Source organism: Podarcis tiliguerta (assembly GCF_965153285.1).
Source record: "Podarcis tiliguerta genome assembly, chromosome: 13".
In the NCBI taxonomy this organism is placed as follows: domain Eukaryota; kingdom Metazoa; phylum Chordata; class Lepidosauria; order Squamata; family Lacertidae; genus Podarcis; species Podarcis tiliguerta.
Window position 1 is genome coordinate 2,815,943 of NC_139546.1, and position 18,992 is coordinate 2,834,934.

The 18,992-nt window shown below is 43.0% G+C and overlaps 1 protein-coding gene and 2 long non-coding RNA genes across 7 annotated transcripts; 2 read left to right on the forward strand and 1 right to left on the reverse strand.

Annotated features, from left to right (window-relative positions):
- The first annotated feature begins 537 nt into the window (after positions 1 to 537).
- On the forward strand, positions 538 to 9,706 carry LOC310661672. Of its 2 annotated transcripts, none has more exons than XR_014504033.1 (3): positions 538 to 1,695; positions 3,143 to 3,189; positions 9,379 to 9,706. It is a non-coding gene; the product is annotated as an uncharacterized lncRNA (long non-coding RNA). The 2 variants fall into 2 exon arrangements; XR_014504034.1 differs by lacking the exon at positions 9,379 to 9,706 and adding an exon at positions 4,951 to 4,973.
- Positions 1,949 to 14,029, reverse strand: FH (fumarate hydratase). 4 transcript variants are annotated; one of them, XM_083407797.1, is made up of 10 exons: positions 13,877 to 14,029; positions 9,712 to 9,846; positions 8,494 to 8,604; positions 7,642 to 7,818; positions 6,893 to 7,075; positions 6,510 to 6,675; positions 5,186 to 5,389; positions 4,239 to 4,366; positions 3,249 to 3,402; positions 1,949 to 2,144 (listed from the first exon to the last, which is right to left on the reverse strand). In XM_083407797.1, exons 1-10 carry the CDS (start codon positions 13,979 to 13,981, stop codon positions 2,002 to 2,004), a joined length of 1,506 nt encoding a protein of 501 aa, XP_083263923.1. In that variant the 5' UTR covers positions 13,982 to 14,029; the 3' UTR covers positions 1,949 to 2,001. The 4 variants fall into 4 exon arrangements, with proteins under 4 accessions (XP_083263923.1, XP_083263925.1, XP_083263926.1 ...); XM_083407799.1 differs by having other exon boundaries at positions 10,997 to 13,966; XM_083407800.1 differs by lacking the exon at positions 13,877 to 14,029 and adding an exon at positions 13,737 to 13,806.
- A 384-nt stretch (positions 14,030 to 14,413) lies between these two features.
- On the forward strand, positions 14,414 to 15,397 carry LOC310661737. Its single transcript, XR_014504116.1, has 2 exons — positions 14,414 to 14,704; positions 15,116 to 15,397. It is a non-coding gene; the product is annotated as an uncharacterized lncRNA (long non-coding RNA).
- Positions 15,398 to 18,992: the final 3,595 nt, after the last annotated feature.

Below are 18,992 nucleotides of genomic sequence, written 5' to 3' on the forward strand. Positions count from 1 at the left end.
TTGGTCAGGTTCATGTTTGTAGCTTCGAGAACACTGTCCAACCATCTCATCCTCTGTCGTCCCCTTCTCCCCTCCGTCTTTCCCAGCATCAGGGTCTTTTCCAGGGAGTCTTCTCTTCTCATGAGGTGGCCAAAGTATTGGAGCCTCAGCTTCACGATCTGTCCTTCCAGTGAGCACTCAGGGCTGATTTCCTTCAGAATGGATAGGGTTGATCTTCTTGCAGTCCATGGGACTCTCAAGAGTCTCCTTCAGCACCATAATTCAAAAGCATCAATTCTTTGGCCATCAGCCTTCTTGATGGCCCAGCTCTCACTTCCATACATCACTACTGGGAAAACCATAGCTTTTACTATACGGACCTTTGTTGGCAAGGTGATATCTCTACTTTTTAAAATGCTGTCTAGGTTTGTCATTGCTTTCCTCCCAAGAAGCAGGCGTCTCTTAATTTCGTGGCTGCTGTCACCATCTGCAGTGATCATGGAGCCCAGGAAAGTAAAATCTCTCACTGCCTCCATTTCTTCCCCTTCTATTTATATATGCCTTATTTATTTACTGTGTATTTCTTGTTGCCGTTTGCTTGTACTGCCCTAGAATGACGGGGTTGTGCCTTATTGAAATACTGCAGGTGGGACACGAATATGTTCTGTTATGGGAATCCGACCTGAGGAGAGGGGGAGAGACTGTTCGGCAATGATCGAGGAATGTTGTTAATAATATTATTATTTATCACGTTAAGATATCCGGCCTATTTTTCTTCAAGGAGCTCAAGGTTCTCTCTGCCCCCCCCTTCCTTCTCATTTAATCCTCCACAACAACCCCGTGAGGTAGGTTAGGCTGAGAAAAGGAAGCGACCGTGGCCCAAGGGCAAAAGCAGCAAACTTCACGATGGCCGAGTGTGGGGGGCGGGATTCGAACCCTGGTCTCCCCTAGGCCAGAGCTGGACACTTGAAGCACTGTGGCACCCTGGCTCTCAAGCAGACTAGTTTGCGTCTGTCCCGAACCCTCTCTCTCAGCCTCTTTGGACGAGCTTTGCTTGTAGTATTATGTTGAGGCTTTTCCTAACCACTCTCTCCACAAATAATGTTTAATATGCCTCTTTGTCACAGGGAGCAAACCAGTCTTTTTCAACAGTGGGTGCGTTACAGGATTTGAAAAAGCTGTGGGCGTCAGTCACAAAATGGCTGCCAGAGAGTGGAGCAGAATCAAGCAGTTTGTATGCTGTCACAATGCTGCAGTGGAGCTTTGCAGATATTCAGAGCGGCCCTTGCCACCTGCTTTGTTTTGTGCTGTTCTTCTCCCAATATTGTATTCCCTACCACTACCACCATCTTCCAAGAGATCACTCTTCCCCAGTGATGGAGAAAATGTCCTGCAGATGAGTGACAAAAGCACAGGTTGGCTCATCACTGTCTTGCAGCAAACATGAAATACAATTCAGGTTTCTAGTGCACCTTTACATTGTTAAACATAGTTCTCTCTCTTGATTGTAGAAGTTCAGCAACAAACCTGGAGAAGGAGGAGGCAGCTCTTCTGAGTTCTATGCAGATGAAGTTCATTTATAACAATGATGCAGGATAAGAGCCTTCTCTGTGGTGGTGCCCCATTTGTGGAATGCCCTCCCTTTATGGGTTCATCAGGCACCAACACTTGTTTCAGGATAAAGCAAAGCTATACAGTGTTGGTGCCTGTCTAAGGGTAGGGGACATCATTCAGCTTTTTAAGGAGTGTCTGTTTTAACCTCCACTGCGCTTAACTGCCGCTGTGTGCTGGTGCTTATGAATGTGTATATTTTTAGTAAAGACATGTTGACTTAAAAACACTGCTGTCTGTAAACGATGCATTTTCATTAAGATATTTGAAGTACATACAAAGTTATATACCTACCATAGAAGGCCCCACCACTTCAGAGACAAAATGCAACTGGTTTCATAACAAACAGATGATAAAATTTTTTACTTTATACAATTTATTTATTTTCTGTTTGTACTACATTTGTCACAGTTACTTAGGACCCAACATATCTTCTGGCTTTACCCACTGATCAAATTGTTCTGATGTTAGAAATCCGAGCTTGATAGCAGTTTCTTTTAGTGTCGACCCTTCTTTATGTGCCGTTTTGGCAATCTTTGCCGCCTTGTCATAACCTAATGTAAAAATCAGTCAGTTCCATTTATTATGTTTAATGAACAGCCTTTACACACATAATGTAAAAGGAAAAGTCATATGAGATAATTTTTAGCTCAATGAGAAACCAAACGACGAAGTCACCTGCTTTCTAAACTTAACAGTAACTGCTACTACAGTGGTACCTCTGGTTATGAACTTAATTTGTTCCGGAGGTCCGTTCTTATCCTGAAACTGTTCTTAACGTGAGGCGCCATTAGCGAAAGCGTGCCTCCCGCTGCACGTGCGCCTCCAGCATGTGATTTCCACTTGCATCCCAGGGCAATGTTTGCCTCTGGGAGCCACTATTTCCGGGTTAGTGCAGCTCATAACCTGACGCGTGCACAACCAGAAGTGTTCGTATCCAGAGGTACCACTGTACTCTGTGTCCTTGGGAGCATGTGGATGCTGCTCATGAAAATGCAGACAATGAAACCTGTAGCATAATGACATCTACACTGTACACTGAATCCCTAGTGGAAGAGGAGAGAGCCTGAGACAGCATTGCTATTTCAGTGACAGCCCTTTATCTATCAATACATTCATTTGGGCCTCCACTCCAAAGAAGATTGTCTTTGAGCAGTCAACATCACACCAATTACAAAGTACTGTATATTAATGTTGCAGCTACTTCTAAGCAAGAATAGCTGTCATAGCTCAGCAGTGGAGCATCAGCTTCATGCAGGTTCAGGCAGCCACTGCCAGTCAGGGTAGCCCATTACTGAACTAGATGGACTGAAGGTCTGACTAGCTATATGCAGCTCCTCGTGTTCCAGGCCAGCACACTGTTATGTTCCTCTCCTTTTTTGCAATCAGTATCTGGGTGTTAGATTAGAATTCAAATACTGTGAAACAGTTGTGTTAACTAAAGCTCTGGGAAGTGTGGCACAATTAATGCTCTTCCCCCCTTTTATTACATTTCTATGTGTAGTCTTTACATTTCCCATGGGACCATATCCTACCCTCCCTTCCCTTACAGTCGTACCAAGGCCAGCATTCCAGGTCTCTGGAAATCTGCTCAAGCAGGTAACTAGATTCATTTTAAGGACTTAAGGAGTCAAGACTGGCATGTGTTAGATACTTACCTATGTGGGGATTAAGGGCAGTCACCAGCATGAGCGACTCACTCATTAGTTTGTTGATCCTCTCTGTGTTGGCTTGTATTCCAATCACGCAATTGTCAGTGAAAGAAACAGAGGCATCTCCTAAGAGTCGTGCAGAGTGTAGCACATTTTTAATCTAAATGAAATATTAAAATACAATTAAAAATCACAGGTGCTGATTTAGAAGACTAGCTGCTATGCAACATTTTCACTTTCTGTTCAATAAAAGTCAAGACGGCAATATTTAACCCTTTTAACACAACTGGATATGGAATCTCAATAGCTGATATTTTAAGAAGCCTATAGTAAAGCAACTGGTTTGTGGGTTTTTTGACAAGGACTCCAGAATTGCAGAATAATAACCAGTTTAAAATTTTTATGTCCGTAAGTTTTTTGGAACAACCCTAGCTCCCAGATCCACAGAGTTGAAAGGAGTTAGGATTGCATGGAAGTGTCCCTCCCATAGCACAGCCATTACTGCAGAAATCCGCCCCACCCCCCCCACCCCCCGCCTGTGGAAAGCTCAGTGGGCATGTGCCAGTAGGGATTTCCTCTGGCAGTAGCTGGCATTAGGTTCCAACATGGGAAGTTCTGGGGATGTGGCAGGGGAGGCCTTGAATTCACTGGATCTAAGACTTGTTCAACAGGAAAGACCCCCTTTCCACATCCATAGCCTGCGGTCATTTCCACTCATCCACACACTAGAACCAAGGAAGATTGGGAGGGGGGGAGTCAACAATGCAGGCATGGGGATCCCATGGAAGCAGCCAAACATTTCTTTTAAATGGTAAGATAAGGCTTTCAGGCTAGCCACTCCTGTACTGCAATGCTAGGGCCCAAAATTAAAATGAGCTCGTGCATAAGATGCAACTCCAGCAAAACTCAATTACCCACTCATTACAATTACGAAGCCCCTCTAACCATGCGTTAAAATATGACATCTACGTCATGTAATTATAACTTCAAACGTACAATCATGGGTTTAAAGACGTTCAGCTCAAAGTGGCCACAGCTGCCTCCTACAGTAACAGCAACATGATTCCCCATCACCTGAGCTGCCACCATGGTGATGGCCTCGCACTGAGTAGGATTCACTTTTCCTGTAAAAAGCAGGGAGGGAGAGAAGAGAAGAAAAAGACCTCAAATTAGTATCTCTCCAACTTTTAAAAAACCATTCATTTCTTCTCTTAAAGGGAACTCTTACAAATGAGCTACTAAAGTATTATTTAAAAGAAATAGTACCAAACAAACCCCCCAACCCTGGATGTGATCATACAGGACCTAGGGCACATTTATGTAGATGATAGAACACTGAAGATTATACTGAAAGCAAATAGCTCCAAATGGCATGGTTTCAAAGGCAGATCTAATTACAGCAATAATTTGAGAAAAACAATTACCGTAAGATAAAATACTGTGTGTCTGCCAAATGTAAATCAGTCCTCACTTGAATTCAGTACAAGCAATTTATGCAATATGCAAGTTATGTTAGCAGTCTGCAACTAGAATAAATTGTGCAAAAATACAAACCTGATATGGTTCTAAATGTTGGAACATCTGCCAGAATTATTGAAGACACAATAATATCATCTACTACTCATGAATAATCTGTTGCCACAGCTTTTCCAAGTGATCTTGATATTCAAGAGCAAAAGTTCTATATAATTTTTTTGTGTCAGTACAGCCTGCTCCACCCTGTTTCCATACACTGGCAGCAAAAAACAGTACTGCTTACATATATATTTGAAGGCAAAAACTGAAAAATATGTAAAGTTGTACATTAAAACGTATGGTCAAAGATGCTAGCTCATTATTTCCTGCTTGGCAGGGGGTTGGACTCGATGGCCCTTGTGGTCTCTTCCAACTCTATGATTCTATGATTATTTATTAACACAAAATTAACAAAACCCACATTGTACCTGGCATAATACTGCTTCCAGGTTCATTTTCAGGCAAGATGAGCTCCCCCAAACCAGATCGAGGTCCTGAACCCAGGAAACGGATGTCATTAGCTATCTTCATCAGGCTGCAAGCCACGGTATTCATTGCCCCACTCAGTTCAACCAGGGCATCATGAGCAGCAAGGGCTTCAAATTTGTTCGGAGCAGTAATGAAGGGCAAGTCTAATGAAAGAATTAGATAGATGGATAGATAGATAGATAGATAGATAGATAGATAGATAGATAGATAGATATAGATATACACACATGAGCATCCCATCCATCGACTCTTGCATTTGATGCACATACTGATAGCTCAAGTACTCTTAAAAAACAAAAACATTTTATATCAACCGTTCACTTTAATATCAGCTCTGGGCAGATATCTATAAACAAAGTTAGGTACTCTTATCTCCAAGGGCTCCCAGGCTAATAATTAATGGGCAAAAGAAAACAGTTTATTAAATACAAAATATCTAATTACCTACATTAAATCTAATGCTGGAAACCGGGGTGTTAAGAAGGTATTGCTACAATTAGACCATTACCCTCCAGTGCTTCAGATCCCAATGCTCTTATGCCCCCCCCCCCCGCAGTTAAAAATCTTTGGATGGCCCATTTGAAGAATATAGTTCAAGCTTCATCTGTTCATAACCTTGTTGATGCAGGAAATAGTAGACTGATAAGAAGAAGAGGAGTTTGGATTTGATATCCCGCCTTTCACTCCCTTTAAGGAGTCTCAAAGCGGCTAACATTCTCCTTTCCCTTCCTCCCCCACAACAAACACTCTGTGAGGTGAGTGAGGCTGAGAGACTTCAGAGAAGTGTGACTGGCCCAAGGTCACCCAGCAGCTGCATGTGGAGGAGCGGAGACGCGAACCCGGGTCCCCAGATTACAAGACTACCGCTCTTAACCACTACACCACACTGGCTCTGATAAATCCAGTCATCAGCTGCCTTTGGTACAACAGAACTCCAATGTACAAAGAAGCTTAGGTAGATGAAACACAGAGAGAAGGGGCTACAGAATATAGCGCTGCTTTTTCTTTCTAGAAAAGGCAGTTACTGTCCCATTTCTTTTGCTTTGTTGCAGTGGCGTAGCGTGGGGGGTGCAGGGGGGGCCGGCCGCAACATCTGGGGGTTAGGTTTAGGGGGCGCAAATCCACGGGTTAGGGGGGGCAAATTACTTGCCTTGCCCCGGGTGCTGACAACCCATGCTACGCCACTGCTTTGTTGTTTCCTCTGACAATTATATTTCAATTCTCTAAGAGGCTATCAGAAGTTTCCTTCATGTCCTCTCTTACTTGTAAGTGCAGCCACCTTAGCAGCCACCTTCTCAGCGAAACCAATTCTTGTATTCAGTCCTGTGCCAACAGCAGTGCCACCAGCTGCCAGCTCATAGACCCTTGGCATGGCTGATTTGATCCTAGCGATTCCATATTTGACTTGTTGCACGTAAGCACTGAATTCCTTCAAAGGAGAGAAAAAAGAGGGATAGCCAAACAAGATCATATTATTGTCCAGATTATTCTCATTCCATGTGAGAATTTAACATAAATGAGCCACTTATCACTAGTCAAAGATATGCCTTTTGACTGGAAACAAAGTTAATGTTTGCAATGAGTCCCCCCACTCCTTCCAAGAGAAAAATAGAACTTTCATACAATATGTCAAAATGTTTTTTTACCTGCCCAAGGGTAAGGGGAACTGCATCCTGTGTATGAGTACGCCCAATTTTAATAATTTTGGAAAATTCTTTTGATTTGGCATCAAGGGCATCCTGAAGCTTCTGCAGCCCCGGCAACAGCACTTCATGAACTTCTTGTGCAGCAGCAATATGCATTGCTGTTGGAAACGTGTCATTTGAGCTCTGAGAAGATGCAAACACAAGATGCTTGTTATCCGAACATCTCTTTTACTATTTATCTGTTCCTAGACTGCTCAATGTAGGAAAACACTCGAAAGCATGTAAAAAGGACACTTCCTCCTATTTATGATGCCACAACCAGTAGCAAAATCAGGAACACAAATCGTAAGAGTCCCAAGCTTGACACAGTTAATGGAAAGAAATTCCATATAGGTAAAAAGGGGATGATTTTATGTACACATAGTATGTGACATTCGGATGTAGCAATCGATTAGTGATTCCCTTATCACTGTTTATATGCAACAACACAAAAAGCAATTCAGCATCCCAAGCAAATAATCATAATGATAAGTTTTAAAGATCGGATGCCACATTTCATAGTTTATTTTTGTTCAAAAATGTTTTGGTAGCTGGCAGCATGCCAAGAACTGAAGTGATGTTTCCCCCCTTTGAAACACCTTGCACCTAAGCAAACAAAACCTATTTGATAAATAAATATCTTGCCCTTTTAGTAGATAATATGTAATGTAAACACACAGCAAGAATATTTGGAAGGAGCACATAGTGACCTGGCTTTTATTAACATGGTCGTTCGGATGCACTGGGTCCTTGCTCCCCAGTTTACCTCCCAGTATCTCAATGGCTCTATTACTGATGACTTCATTAACATTCATGTTCGTCTGTGTTCCAGATCCAGTTTGCCACACCACTAGAGGAAAATGATCGTTCAATTTACCTTCAGATACCTACAAAAACACATTTATCATTGTTACACATTGTTTTACAGTGCCATCAATTTATATGAAACACTACTGAACTACTAAATGAGATAACATTGAACAGACACTAAATAACCTTTAAAGCTCTAGGTTTAAAATCCATATTGTACACTTAAAACATTCAGTTTCTGTGATGAGGTGTGTTTACACCACACTACATGCTTCTTCCTCAAAGGAGTCATGCAAACCTTATATCATCACATACCTCTGCAAAATATCTTAAATAAAGCAGGATGAGAAGAATGATCCAATCTAGATAGGTTTTTCTGCTGTGTTAACTGTTTCAGACTAATTTTAGCATAAGCAAAGTACTAGTCAAAAATATATTTAAACACTACCACAAGGAAGGTTTACACGGAACAATGATACTGGAAAGAGCCCGACGAGTTTTTTAACTAGTTACAAGGCTGTTTAAAGAGCCTGCCTCACTCTTTGCCACTTTGCATAGTGTCTGTGACAAGTATCAGGCAACTGACATTGGGCAGCACCAAACATTCTGACCAATGCAAAAGGACCATGGGAACATTATTTGCATCTCAGGCTGATGAAGGCATTATCATTTTGAGAAGACAAAATATCTGCAAAGAATTCAGTACATCAATCCTGGTTCAATTATGCAGAGCTTTTATATTAAAATATTACCTCATCTGCTGCCTTCACAATGGCATTGGCAATCTTTGGCTCCAGGCCATAATCCTGATTTACTTCAGCAGCTGCTCGCTTTAGGATACCAAAAGCTCTTATTACTTGGACCTAAGATTTTAAAAAATAAGAATGGTGATATTGTACATGCATATAAAATAGAGGAAGCCATTTTAATTGCATTATTTCCTTCTAAACAAGCCCAATTGATACAGCCAGGCATTCTTATCACTTCCCACATTGTACTCTATTGATAGGACCAAAAATTGTTGCAGTTATATGTGAATCAAAAAAACAATATTAACCAGTAAGAAAACATACTAGGGCAACACATTCCCCCATCAGTCTCAACTTTCAAAATAGAAGATTTTTGTCAAAAATCAACCTCTTTCAGTTCTAAGTGATATTATACTGCACGAGACACCAAGCTTGCTTTTAGAGCACTGGCAAGAAACAGGATTGACAGTTCACAGATAATTATGACAGCTGGCCAGGGTATACCACCTGTCAATCATCTTGATACCATAATCATGTCAGGTGCTTCCCCTTGTGCTTACAGTAGCGATGCAAGTGCAGATCCGAGAGAGCTTCCTGAGAGCACCGATAACCTGTTGAGTGCTTACAGTGTGGAGAGCCAGTGTGGTGCAGTGTTTAAGAGCGGTAGACTTGTAATCTGGTGAACCGGGTTCGCATCCCTGCTCTTCCACATGCAGCTGCTGGGTGACCTTGGGCTAGTCACACTTCTCTGAAGTCTCTCAGCCTCACCTCACAGAGTGTTTGTTGTGGGGGAGGAAGGGAAAGGAGATTGTTAGCCGCTTTGAGACTCCTTAGGGTAGTGATAAAGCGGGACATCAAAACCAAACTCTTCTTCTTCTCTTCTTACAGGAAGCCCACAGGGATCAGGCATGCTATGAAGTTCTCAGTGGTGAACTTCATAGTGTAGCCAGTAGCAACCAGCTTCCTGAAAGGGCCAATCGGCTGGTCGGCACTGACAGCAAGTCTCCTTTGCCAAGCAACAATTGGAAGCACTTTAAGGCACCTAATTCTACCTTGACAGCGGCATTTCTACCTGCCCCACTCCTGATGTCACATATAATGTTAGGTGTGGGGCAGGAGAGAATTGTTAGGGGGAAATGGCCTCACCAGCCAAGTTGGGACCCATGCCAGAGACTCTCCCATGCCTGTTGTAGAGAATAAATTCAACTTTGAATTACTCACTGGCATCCGTTCTGTTGCTCCACCAATCTTAAAATTCATTGTGGATCTCACAGTCTGTGCACCGTAATACTTGTCATTTGGAACTTTGAGTTCACCAAAGGTATCATATTCTATCCTAAATGAGTCCTGACTGGCCTGAGGAAGGGAAAAAAATCAAGAGTTAAAATGAAGAGACTGCTCTCTTAGTAAATAATATACACACACACAAAGCACTTAAATGTTAGCACAGAATGCCAGAAAGTTACTGTTTTTAAAAGTATCTTATCAGAAAAGGCACCAGAGTCATAATACACACCATGGTTCAAATTCTGTGGATCAATGGGCAGAAGCAGAACCAAAAAGAAAACTTCTGCTGCTAGGAGCCAGAGTTCTGTGATCAAACTAGTTCCCTGAGCCCAATGGGGAAGTATTTAGATGTAAAGTCCAAAAGCACCCTCCCCAGCTGCATGGGAATCTGATTTTGAAACTGATGGGAGGTTCAGAAGTAGTTGGTGATTATATCATGGGTTCAAAGGGGGTGGGGAGTCAGCAATTATCCCAGGACAGAAGAGCAAGGGCCTCGCATAAACAATTCTATGGATCCTAGCCAGGTAATGGAAGAGTTCACCGTTAGAACATTTTATTTCTGCCAAAAAATATGTCTAGTAATGTGATTCTGCTTGAACAATAATTTGAGCAGTAACAGAATCTTATGTACAGGAGACAGCCTTGAAAGTGGGGCACATTTTTCTTTCAGTCTTCAGAAATATATATTTTTTAATTTAATGATATGCAGGCCACATCTGCTCTCTATATTTAAAGCAGTAACACTTTAAACCTTTAAAGCACTTTAAACCTTTAAAACCTTTTTATTTAAAGCAGTATCACTTTAAACCTTCATGGCTTTCCCCCAAATAATTCTGATTCCTGGGAAATGTACTTTGTTAAGTGTGCAGAGTCATAGATAAAATCTTTATTTGCGTCAGCCACAAACCATAGCAAAGGAATCAAATACAGTAAGATACAGGTATAGCTGGATGGCTGGCTATACAAAATATGTTCTGAAAATTTACAACTGTACAAATGAAAGAGTTAAAAACTCTCCTTGACCACAAATAAAACATGAACAGAGAGCTGTTAGGAGAGCACTATTCCCTACACAGAGCTACAACTCAATCTCTCTTCCCAGGGATCTGTTAATAAGGTTTGCATTATTTCTGCTGTCTAGACATCCTGCTCCACTCTAGTCATTTTAGTTAGGCAGGATAAGAAAGCTCAAGCAAAGCATGTGATCAACAACACATACCCAGAAATCCTGTCCACATTTCTCAGGCTGAACAAGTCAAAAGCATGACAAGAAGAGAAATTCCATAGAGATGTCCGAAATTCAGCTGGATCCACCAGTCTTTGGGATGGACCATTCTGATCAGGTTATCTCAAGTAGTACACACTTTCACAGGGACAACTGATCATGCATATAGGTTTGTAGAATTGTTTTACCTCTCGGCCACAGATTTTACTATGAAGTTCTTACAATCTGCTGTTCTCAAACTCCGATAACAATACCAAACAGACATGTTTCTCCATTGTGCCTTTTTGCCAAGATACAGTTCAGAGGTCAAACAACCTAACCATATTTGTACTTTTGCCTTTTAAATATTAACTGTTGTGACGTAAAAGATTGCATCACAAATTACATGAGATTAGCAAGGTTTATTGGAAAATGCAATTGTTGTAAGTTTAACTTTCAAATACAGTGGTACGCTTCAGGTTACAGACTCCGCTAACCCAGAAATAGTACCTCAGGTTAAGAACTTTGCTTCAGGATGAGAACAGAAACTGTGCTCCGGCAGCACGGCAGCAGCAGAAGGCCCCATTAGCTAAAGTGGTGCTTCAGGTTAAGTACAGTTTCACGTTAAGAACAGACCTCCGGAACGAATTAAGTACTTAACCCGAGGTACCACTGTAATTAAATAATAATAATTATCAGGATTTTGAATCATTATTTTTTGGGAAATAATAATTTTTCTCACTGCTCTACAATAAAAACATCAATCAATACTGGACTAGTATCAGATAGTGAGAAACAGACCTCTTACTGCAAACAAAGGAAGAGTTATCTCTGGCTCATTTATGATATATAGCTTAGCTTTAAAGAAACAGAATAGTAGTGACAGAATACTCATCATATATGATCAATATATTAAGCCATAGTAAATGTGTCATAGCATATATTTAGTGATATATCTTCAACACTGCTATAAAGTCACACAGTTTTAAGGCACATTTCTAAATGCAATATTGTTATTTCAGAAACCTTGGGAAAATGTCACACTATTACTAAGTCATGGGAATGTGTGTTGGGGTGGAGGAGAGACATCAAGAAAAGGGAAGACACAAAAGCCACAGACTTGTCCAGAGTGATTGTGTCAGAGGTTGGGGAATTACTTTCAAAAGACCCCATTTCCTACAACCAAGTTAATGTAAAGGGATTTTTAAAATAGCATCTTAAGTAGCCTATTTAGCTTAGAAGATCAGAATGTTATGCTGTAATGAGTTTCTAACTCTCCCTCAGAAAATAATGTTCAATAAATGTCAAGAACTAGTGTGACCTGTCACTCAGTCGCTGGAACAACTGCTGCATTTGTTACTGTTATTGTTATATGTTATTGCTGGACGTGCTCATCTACAACTGTATGCATGCACAGCCTAAACAAATAGCCAAAAAGAATTAAATGCTGATGAACTGATGAAAACGGTCATTTCATTTGACAGTTGGCTGAAGCAACAGTGGCCAAGAGGTCGAATCTAGCCTTATCAGTCCCCAGTGATGTAGTGTAGGAAACCTTGTGTGGCAGCGGGGGGGGGGGGGGGAGAATCAATTTTCAGAAATACATCACTTCAAAAATTAATTCATAACACAATGAATGGATACAACCCCATTCAAACTGGGCAGTTTCAAAGCTGTAGTTAACTTTTTTAGATTATTATAAAAAAATTGAATGCACTGCTCTGCTTAAAAGCGGAATGTTAAATTTTCTATGCTTCATTTCCTTAACATCCATTCCATGTATGGTATTCTCATCTTAAAATATAAGTATTAAATAAATACAGCTGTACTTTACTAAATTGGTTTTTAATAAAATATTTCAGTTTACATGGCGTACCAGAATATTAATATACAGTAGTGAACTTTTTCTAGTTCTACCACCTAAGGGGCTCACCCTACTTCAAGTTAAGTTGCCCAGAGGCAATTATAACATTGCCATTAATACTGAAAGTGACCAGAAGAAACCCCCACAAATGCAGCCCAATCCCACTCACATTCCCTAAGAAACAAAGGCTACAAATACAGTGGTACCTCGGGTTAAGAACTTAATTCGTTCTGGAGGTCCGTTCTTAACACCACTTTAGTTATTGGGGCCTCCCACTGCCGCCGCACGATTTCTGTTCTCATCCTGAAGCAAAGTTCTTAACCCGAGGTACTATTTCTAGGTTAGCAGAGTCTGTAAACTGAAGCGTATGTAACCCGAGGTACCACTGTACCACGTAATGTAGTTTTGTGTTTTTATGTTGTGAACCTTGGATGTTGAACAGCCACCACCACCGCAGGCCCTTAAAAACAAGGTCCTTTTATCTTCATCTTTACTTGGAGGGAAGCCTCTCTCTTCCTCAGGGGGCCAGTTCCCAATTCTGAGCGGTTGGCATTGTAAAGAGGGGAGCAGCGCTGGATTTGGGACGGTGCTGGCGGGGCGCAAACCAACAACACTGAACAGATCCGTTTGAAAAAGCAGCTGTACCAAAAGGAATTATTGTGAACATGAGGAATATTTGAGGGAGGGGCTGTCAAATCTTGTCCTCGCCCAGGACGCGGACCCGGCTTTGAATCCCGCCCGGCCTCCCTCACAGGGTTGTTGTTGCGGGGGCTAAATGACGGGGAGCCCCCCCGCCCGCCCCCCGGGAGGGAGAAAAGGGACAGGAATGTGACAGCAGTAACAATAAAAGCCATGGAAGTTCAAAATGTATATATGTGGGGAGAGAGAAACCTGAGGCGGGAGGCGAAAAGGGGCCTGATCCTCCGCCGCCTCTTTCGGCAAAGGTCACCTCTCGGCGCCCTTGCGCCTCCCTCCCTCCCTCCCTCCCTCTCCATGGAGCGCGCGCGCAGCGGGGGGGGGGCGCGGCTCACCATCCTCCGTGGCTGCGCGGGGCGGCTGCAGGTCGGCGGGCCCCTCTGGCGCGCGTGGACGGCGGCGCAACTCAGGCGCTGGAGGGAGCGGAGCGAGCGGTACATGGCGGAGGCTGAAGAGGGAGGAGGAGGGGGAGGGGGAGGAGGGCGGAGGGGGCGGAGTCGCAGCCAATGGGGTGGAAGAAAGGAGGGTTTCGCCCGCCCCCGTGCTACCTGAGCGAGCCAATCAAGGAAACGGAGCAGGGCTTAAAAAAAAAAAGCAAAAGGGGCGGGCTCGACGAGGACAGCCAATGAAACTGCGGCTGCGCGATGCGCCAGCTGCAATGAGCAGGCGCGGGAAGAACTGTCGCCGCTTTTCTGCCGCGCTCCCTCCGGGCTGCCAGCCTGTCACCAATTCCCTGGTGGTCTAGTGCTTAGGATTCGGCGCTCTCCCCGCTGCAGCATGGGTTCGATTCCCGGTCAGGGAATACTTCTTTGGGATGGGGGTGGCACTGTGGTCTAAGCCACTGAGCCTCTTGGGCTTCCCGACGTGCTTCTGCCAGCCTAGCAGTTCAAAAGCACACCAGCGCAAGTAGATAAATAGATGTACCGCTGTGGCGGGAAGGTAAACGGCATTTCCGTGTGCCCTGGTTTCCCTCAAGGTGTTTCGTTGCACCAGAAGTGGTTTAGTCCTGCTGGCCACATGACTCGGAAAGCCATCTGTGGACAAGCCTGAAACGAGATGAGCGTCATAACCCCATCGTCGCCTTTGACTGGACTTAACCGTCCAGGGGTCCTTTACCTTTACCAATTCCTGCCACCTGTTGCAAAAACTGTGGTTCTCCCTGAGTATGTTATATTTGAATTTGAAGGAAGGGCCATTATTTAGTTTAGGTTTCCCCATTGCTGCCAGTTCTCTTTTGTAACTAAAGGGGGGAAAGTACTAGATGCAGAAGCTGTTTTGCAACTAACTGCTTGTTAAATCACTTTGGGTTCCCCAGGCAAGACAAAGCCGCCCTGAGACCTCCGGAAATTCAATAAATAATAAATTCAATAAACAATAATAATAAAGCAACTAACAAATTAAATAAATAATAACTTGTAGTTGGGTTCAGATCCCAACATGGCAGAAAATAGTAAAAAGGCATTTGAACTTCACTATGCCTAAAGTTAATCAACTACCTTACCCCATGTGCCCACTTTGACTGGCAGAACTGGTACTGCTGCAGGTGCCACATAATACCAGTTCTGCATTGGCAGCACCTGCACTTTGGAACTCCCTGCCTATTGAAATCCAGCACTGTACGCTTCACTGAACACTTTTTGGCACCTGCTGAAAGCATCCATTTTTAGGCAAGTCTACCCAGATGCTTGAGGTGTAGTTTAATGTTTTAGTGATTTTAACTTTTTGTATGTTTTAATGTATTGTTTTTTCTTGATTTATCTTTTTGTAAACTGCTTTGAGGTTGTTGTTTTTTACAATCAAGTGGTGTATAAATTTTATGAAATATAAAATTAAAATAAAGGCTGTTGTATAAGCAACCATGTCCTTATTTTTCAGTGCAATCATTTGCCTGTTTGAGCAGGAAATCACAACTGAGTTCAACAGGGTTTATGTCCAGGCAAATGACTACAGATTTGCAGCCCTGTTCTTAAGGGAGTCTGCTGCCTCTTCCCATATTTCATCTTATGGCAAAGACAGGTTTTATTTCCATTTTATTTTTATTTGCTCCACTGGTTGCTTTTCAGAGTCAAGCTCTCAAACCAATATCCAGAAAGAAATGAAACAGAACCCTAGTCAGGGTATGAAGCACAGAGTAAATACAGACAAAAAGTAGGTGTGTGAGAGATACTGAATTGGATTACCAAAACTATCTTAAGGAAGGGCAGTGGTAAAAATAATTTTAAGGACTTACTGAATGCCAGAATGGAAGGGGCCAAGTAAATGTTAACTGGAAGAGTGTTCAGCAACTGGAACCTAACAGATCTTACCAGCTAGCATATCAAGTAGGACCTCAATCTTACATGACATAAATAATAATCATAATCATAATCTTTTATTTGTATCCCGCCCTCTCTGGCCAAGACTGGGCTCAGGGCGGCTTCCATCAAATATATAACACTGGTATAAAATCAAACAAAAATTACCTACTAAAAATAAACCAGGATCAAATTAAAATCTAATTAGATGGCTTTCCGCAGGATTAGGGTTGGGAACAGTAAATGTTCATTAGGCTTAACTGTTTACGCTGTTCTTATATGGGCCTGTGAGAATGCTGGGAGGCCTCTTTCATACTAGTTCTTATACAAAAAGAGAAGGGGAGTCAGGCTGAGCCCTGACCAAAGGCCTGGCGGAACAACTCCGTCTTATAGGCCTTGCGGAAAGATGTCAAATCCGGCAGGGCCCTGATCTCTTGTGGCAGAGGGTTCCACTAGGCCGGGCCAGCCTAATCTCTCAGGGGCCCCGGATCTCCAAGCTGTTGTTATTTGCAGACGATAAGGTCTTCCGTGGGTGCATACCAGGAGAGGCAGTCCCGTAGGTGCGAGGGTCCTAGGCCCCATAGGGCTTTAAAGGTTAAAACTAGACCTTAAAACCGATCTTCTACTCCACTGGGAGTGAAGCTGGTATAACACTGAATGAATGTGATCCCGCGGCGAAGACCCCATATGGAGTCTCGCCGCGGCATTCTGCACCCGCTGAAGTTTCTAGGTCAGCTTTAAGGAGTGAATTACAATAATCAAGCCTGGAGGTGACCGCCGCATGGATCACAGTGGCGAGATCAGGGTGAGAGAGGTAAGGGACCAACTGCTTAGCACGGCAGAGATGGAAAAATGCCGCCTTTGTTGTAGCTGCAACCTGCAACTCCATAGAAAGGGAGGCGTCGATGATTACACCCAAACTCTTGACAGAAGGCACTGGTGCTAATTGCGCACCCGCAAGAGATGGGAGTCATAAAGGAGCAAGCAGTCCTTTAGGTAACCCAGTGCCAAACTGTTTAGGGCAGGCTTCCTCAATCTTAGCCCTCCAGATGTTTTGAGACTACAATTCCCATCATCCCTGACCATCATCCTAGCTAGGGTTCATGGGAGTTGTAGGCCAGAAACATCTGGAGGACCGAGCTTGAGGAAGCCTGGTTTAGGGCCTTACAGATTAATACTAATGCAGTGAGTTGGGCCTAGAAATACAATGCAACAACAGAAATGTGTTCAAACCTTCTGGCCCTCATTAGCCTCCCAACAGTTGTATTTTTCACCAGTTAGTTTCTGGGCTGCTTTCAGAGGCTGCCTCACATAAAGGGCATTGCAGCAGTCCAATCTGAAGGAAAGGAGACCATGAGCGACCAGGGCCAGGTCCTACCACTCCAGATGGGGCCTGAGCGGCACCACTGGCTACTGCCCTACCTGTGCCTCTCCAGACAGCACTGAGTTCAAGAGCAGTTCCAAGATGTATACCTGGTCCTTCAGGTGTTTCACAAGTGTCCCAGATTCCCTGGGAGTTGTAGGTGGAAAAGAAAGGTAAAGGTGTGTGCTATGAGCATACTGATGGCAACACATCCCAAATATTCAGTGACTTCCCCCAGCTGTTTCATGTAGATGTTGAGGAGTATTGGGGACAACATGGATGCCACAAGGCAGAGGTGGCACAGAACTCCCAGGTTTATCGCTTAAACATAAAGCCAGCTATTTTCTCTTTCTCCACCAACCCAACATTGTGTAACATCCAGCCTGATGGAAAAGTTCTGGGGAACTCTCACTACAGTGTGAAATTTTGGTGGATCTTCATAGAAGGTATTGTCTTACTCTGAATTTTAATTAAGCAGTATAAATAGCTTAAATAAAAGATAGGTGCAAATGCTCCATTTATAAACATAGCATTTTCTCTCTCCAGAGCAAGCCTCTCAGAAAGTGTGTTTGGGAGGGTACCAAACCAATCAGTCAAACATGTTCTTCTCTGCCCTTGTGGTGTGGAACCTCTCTTTGGCCAGTAGTCCATCATGGTACAATATTGCAAGCCTTTTCTGAAGACATAATCTGTGTAGCCAGCCATTCACTTCTAGTATTCATTCTCTTTTTAGCCCAAAACCTTCAGCAGGAAGGAGCAACAAACCACCAACGGTGTGCTACCAAGAGCCTCATATTCACTTGCAGTGTGTTCAAAGCAGAGTGTGGCAGTACCATTTTTCCTGATGTGAATCAGCAGAAAGGGCTAACAGTCAGTGGGCTTGATAAGCTTTCCAGTACATCCTAGATGTATATACCAGAGAGACAGCAAACCTCACTTATAAGTTGTATGCAGTTTTAACAACAACAGTTGTTGTTGTTGTTGTTATACCCCAGCCACTCTGGGTGGCTTCTAGCAAAATATAAAAGTATAATAAAACATGAAATATTAGAAACTTCATGATACAGGGCTGTACTGGGAATTTATACAATTAAGCCTCTTTTTTCATAATTTCCCCATGAATTTTTGTATTTTAAGCTTTTATTTGTGAACTAAGACGCAGGTGGCGCTGTGGGTTAAACCACAGAGCCTAGGACTTGCCGATCAGAAGGTCAGCGGTTCGAATCCCCGCAATGGGGTGAGCTCCCGTTGCTTGATCCCTGCTCCTGCCAACCTAGCAGTTTGAAAGCACATCAAAGTGCAAGTAGATAAATAGGTACCACTCCAGCGGGAAGGTAAACAGCGCTGCTCTGGTTCGCCAGAAGCAGCTTAGTCATGCTGGCGACATGACCCGGAAGCTGCACGCCAGCTCCCTCAGCCAATAAAGCGAGATGAGCACCGCAACCCAGAGTTGGCCATGACTGGACCTAGTGGTCAGGAGGGGTTCCTTTACCTTTACCTAAGACATGTATAGCCAGAGACGTGTGTATAAAATATTTATGTTCTACTATTTCTGGGGTGTTCTTGGATTCTGCATAAAAGGGGACTCCATCCCCTTTTAAACATCTTCAGAGAGGCAGGGGTGAATAAAAAGCATGTTTGCACTAAAGATATCTGGAATTCTTACTCATGGAGAAAAGCCTTCTAGAAAGAAATTACTCCACATATGCTAAAATTCTAATTACAAAAAATTAATCTGTGAAATCCAAGAACACACACATGCTGAACATTAATGGAGACATTGATAGAACTGTT

Excerpts from the sequence above, each read along its gene's own strand:
- FH (XM_083407797.1), bottom strand. The coding sequence starts at position 13,981 with ATGTACCGCTCGCTCCGCTCCCTCCAGCGCCTGAGTTGCGCCGCCGTC. Across the intron at positions 7,819-8,493 it reads TTGTGAAGGCAGCAGATGAG|GTATCTGAAGGTAAATTGAA; the intron begins GTAATATTTTAA and ends GTGTTTTTGTAG. Across the intron at positions 5,390-6,509 it reads TAAGGTGGCTGCACTTACAA|ACTTGCCCTTCATTACTGCT; the intron begins GTAAGAGAGGAC and ends TTCTTTCATTAG.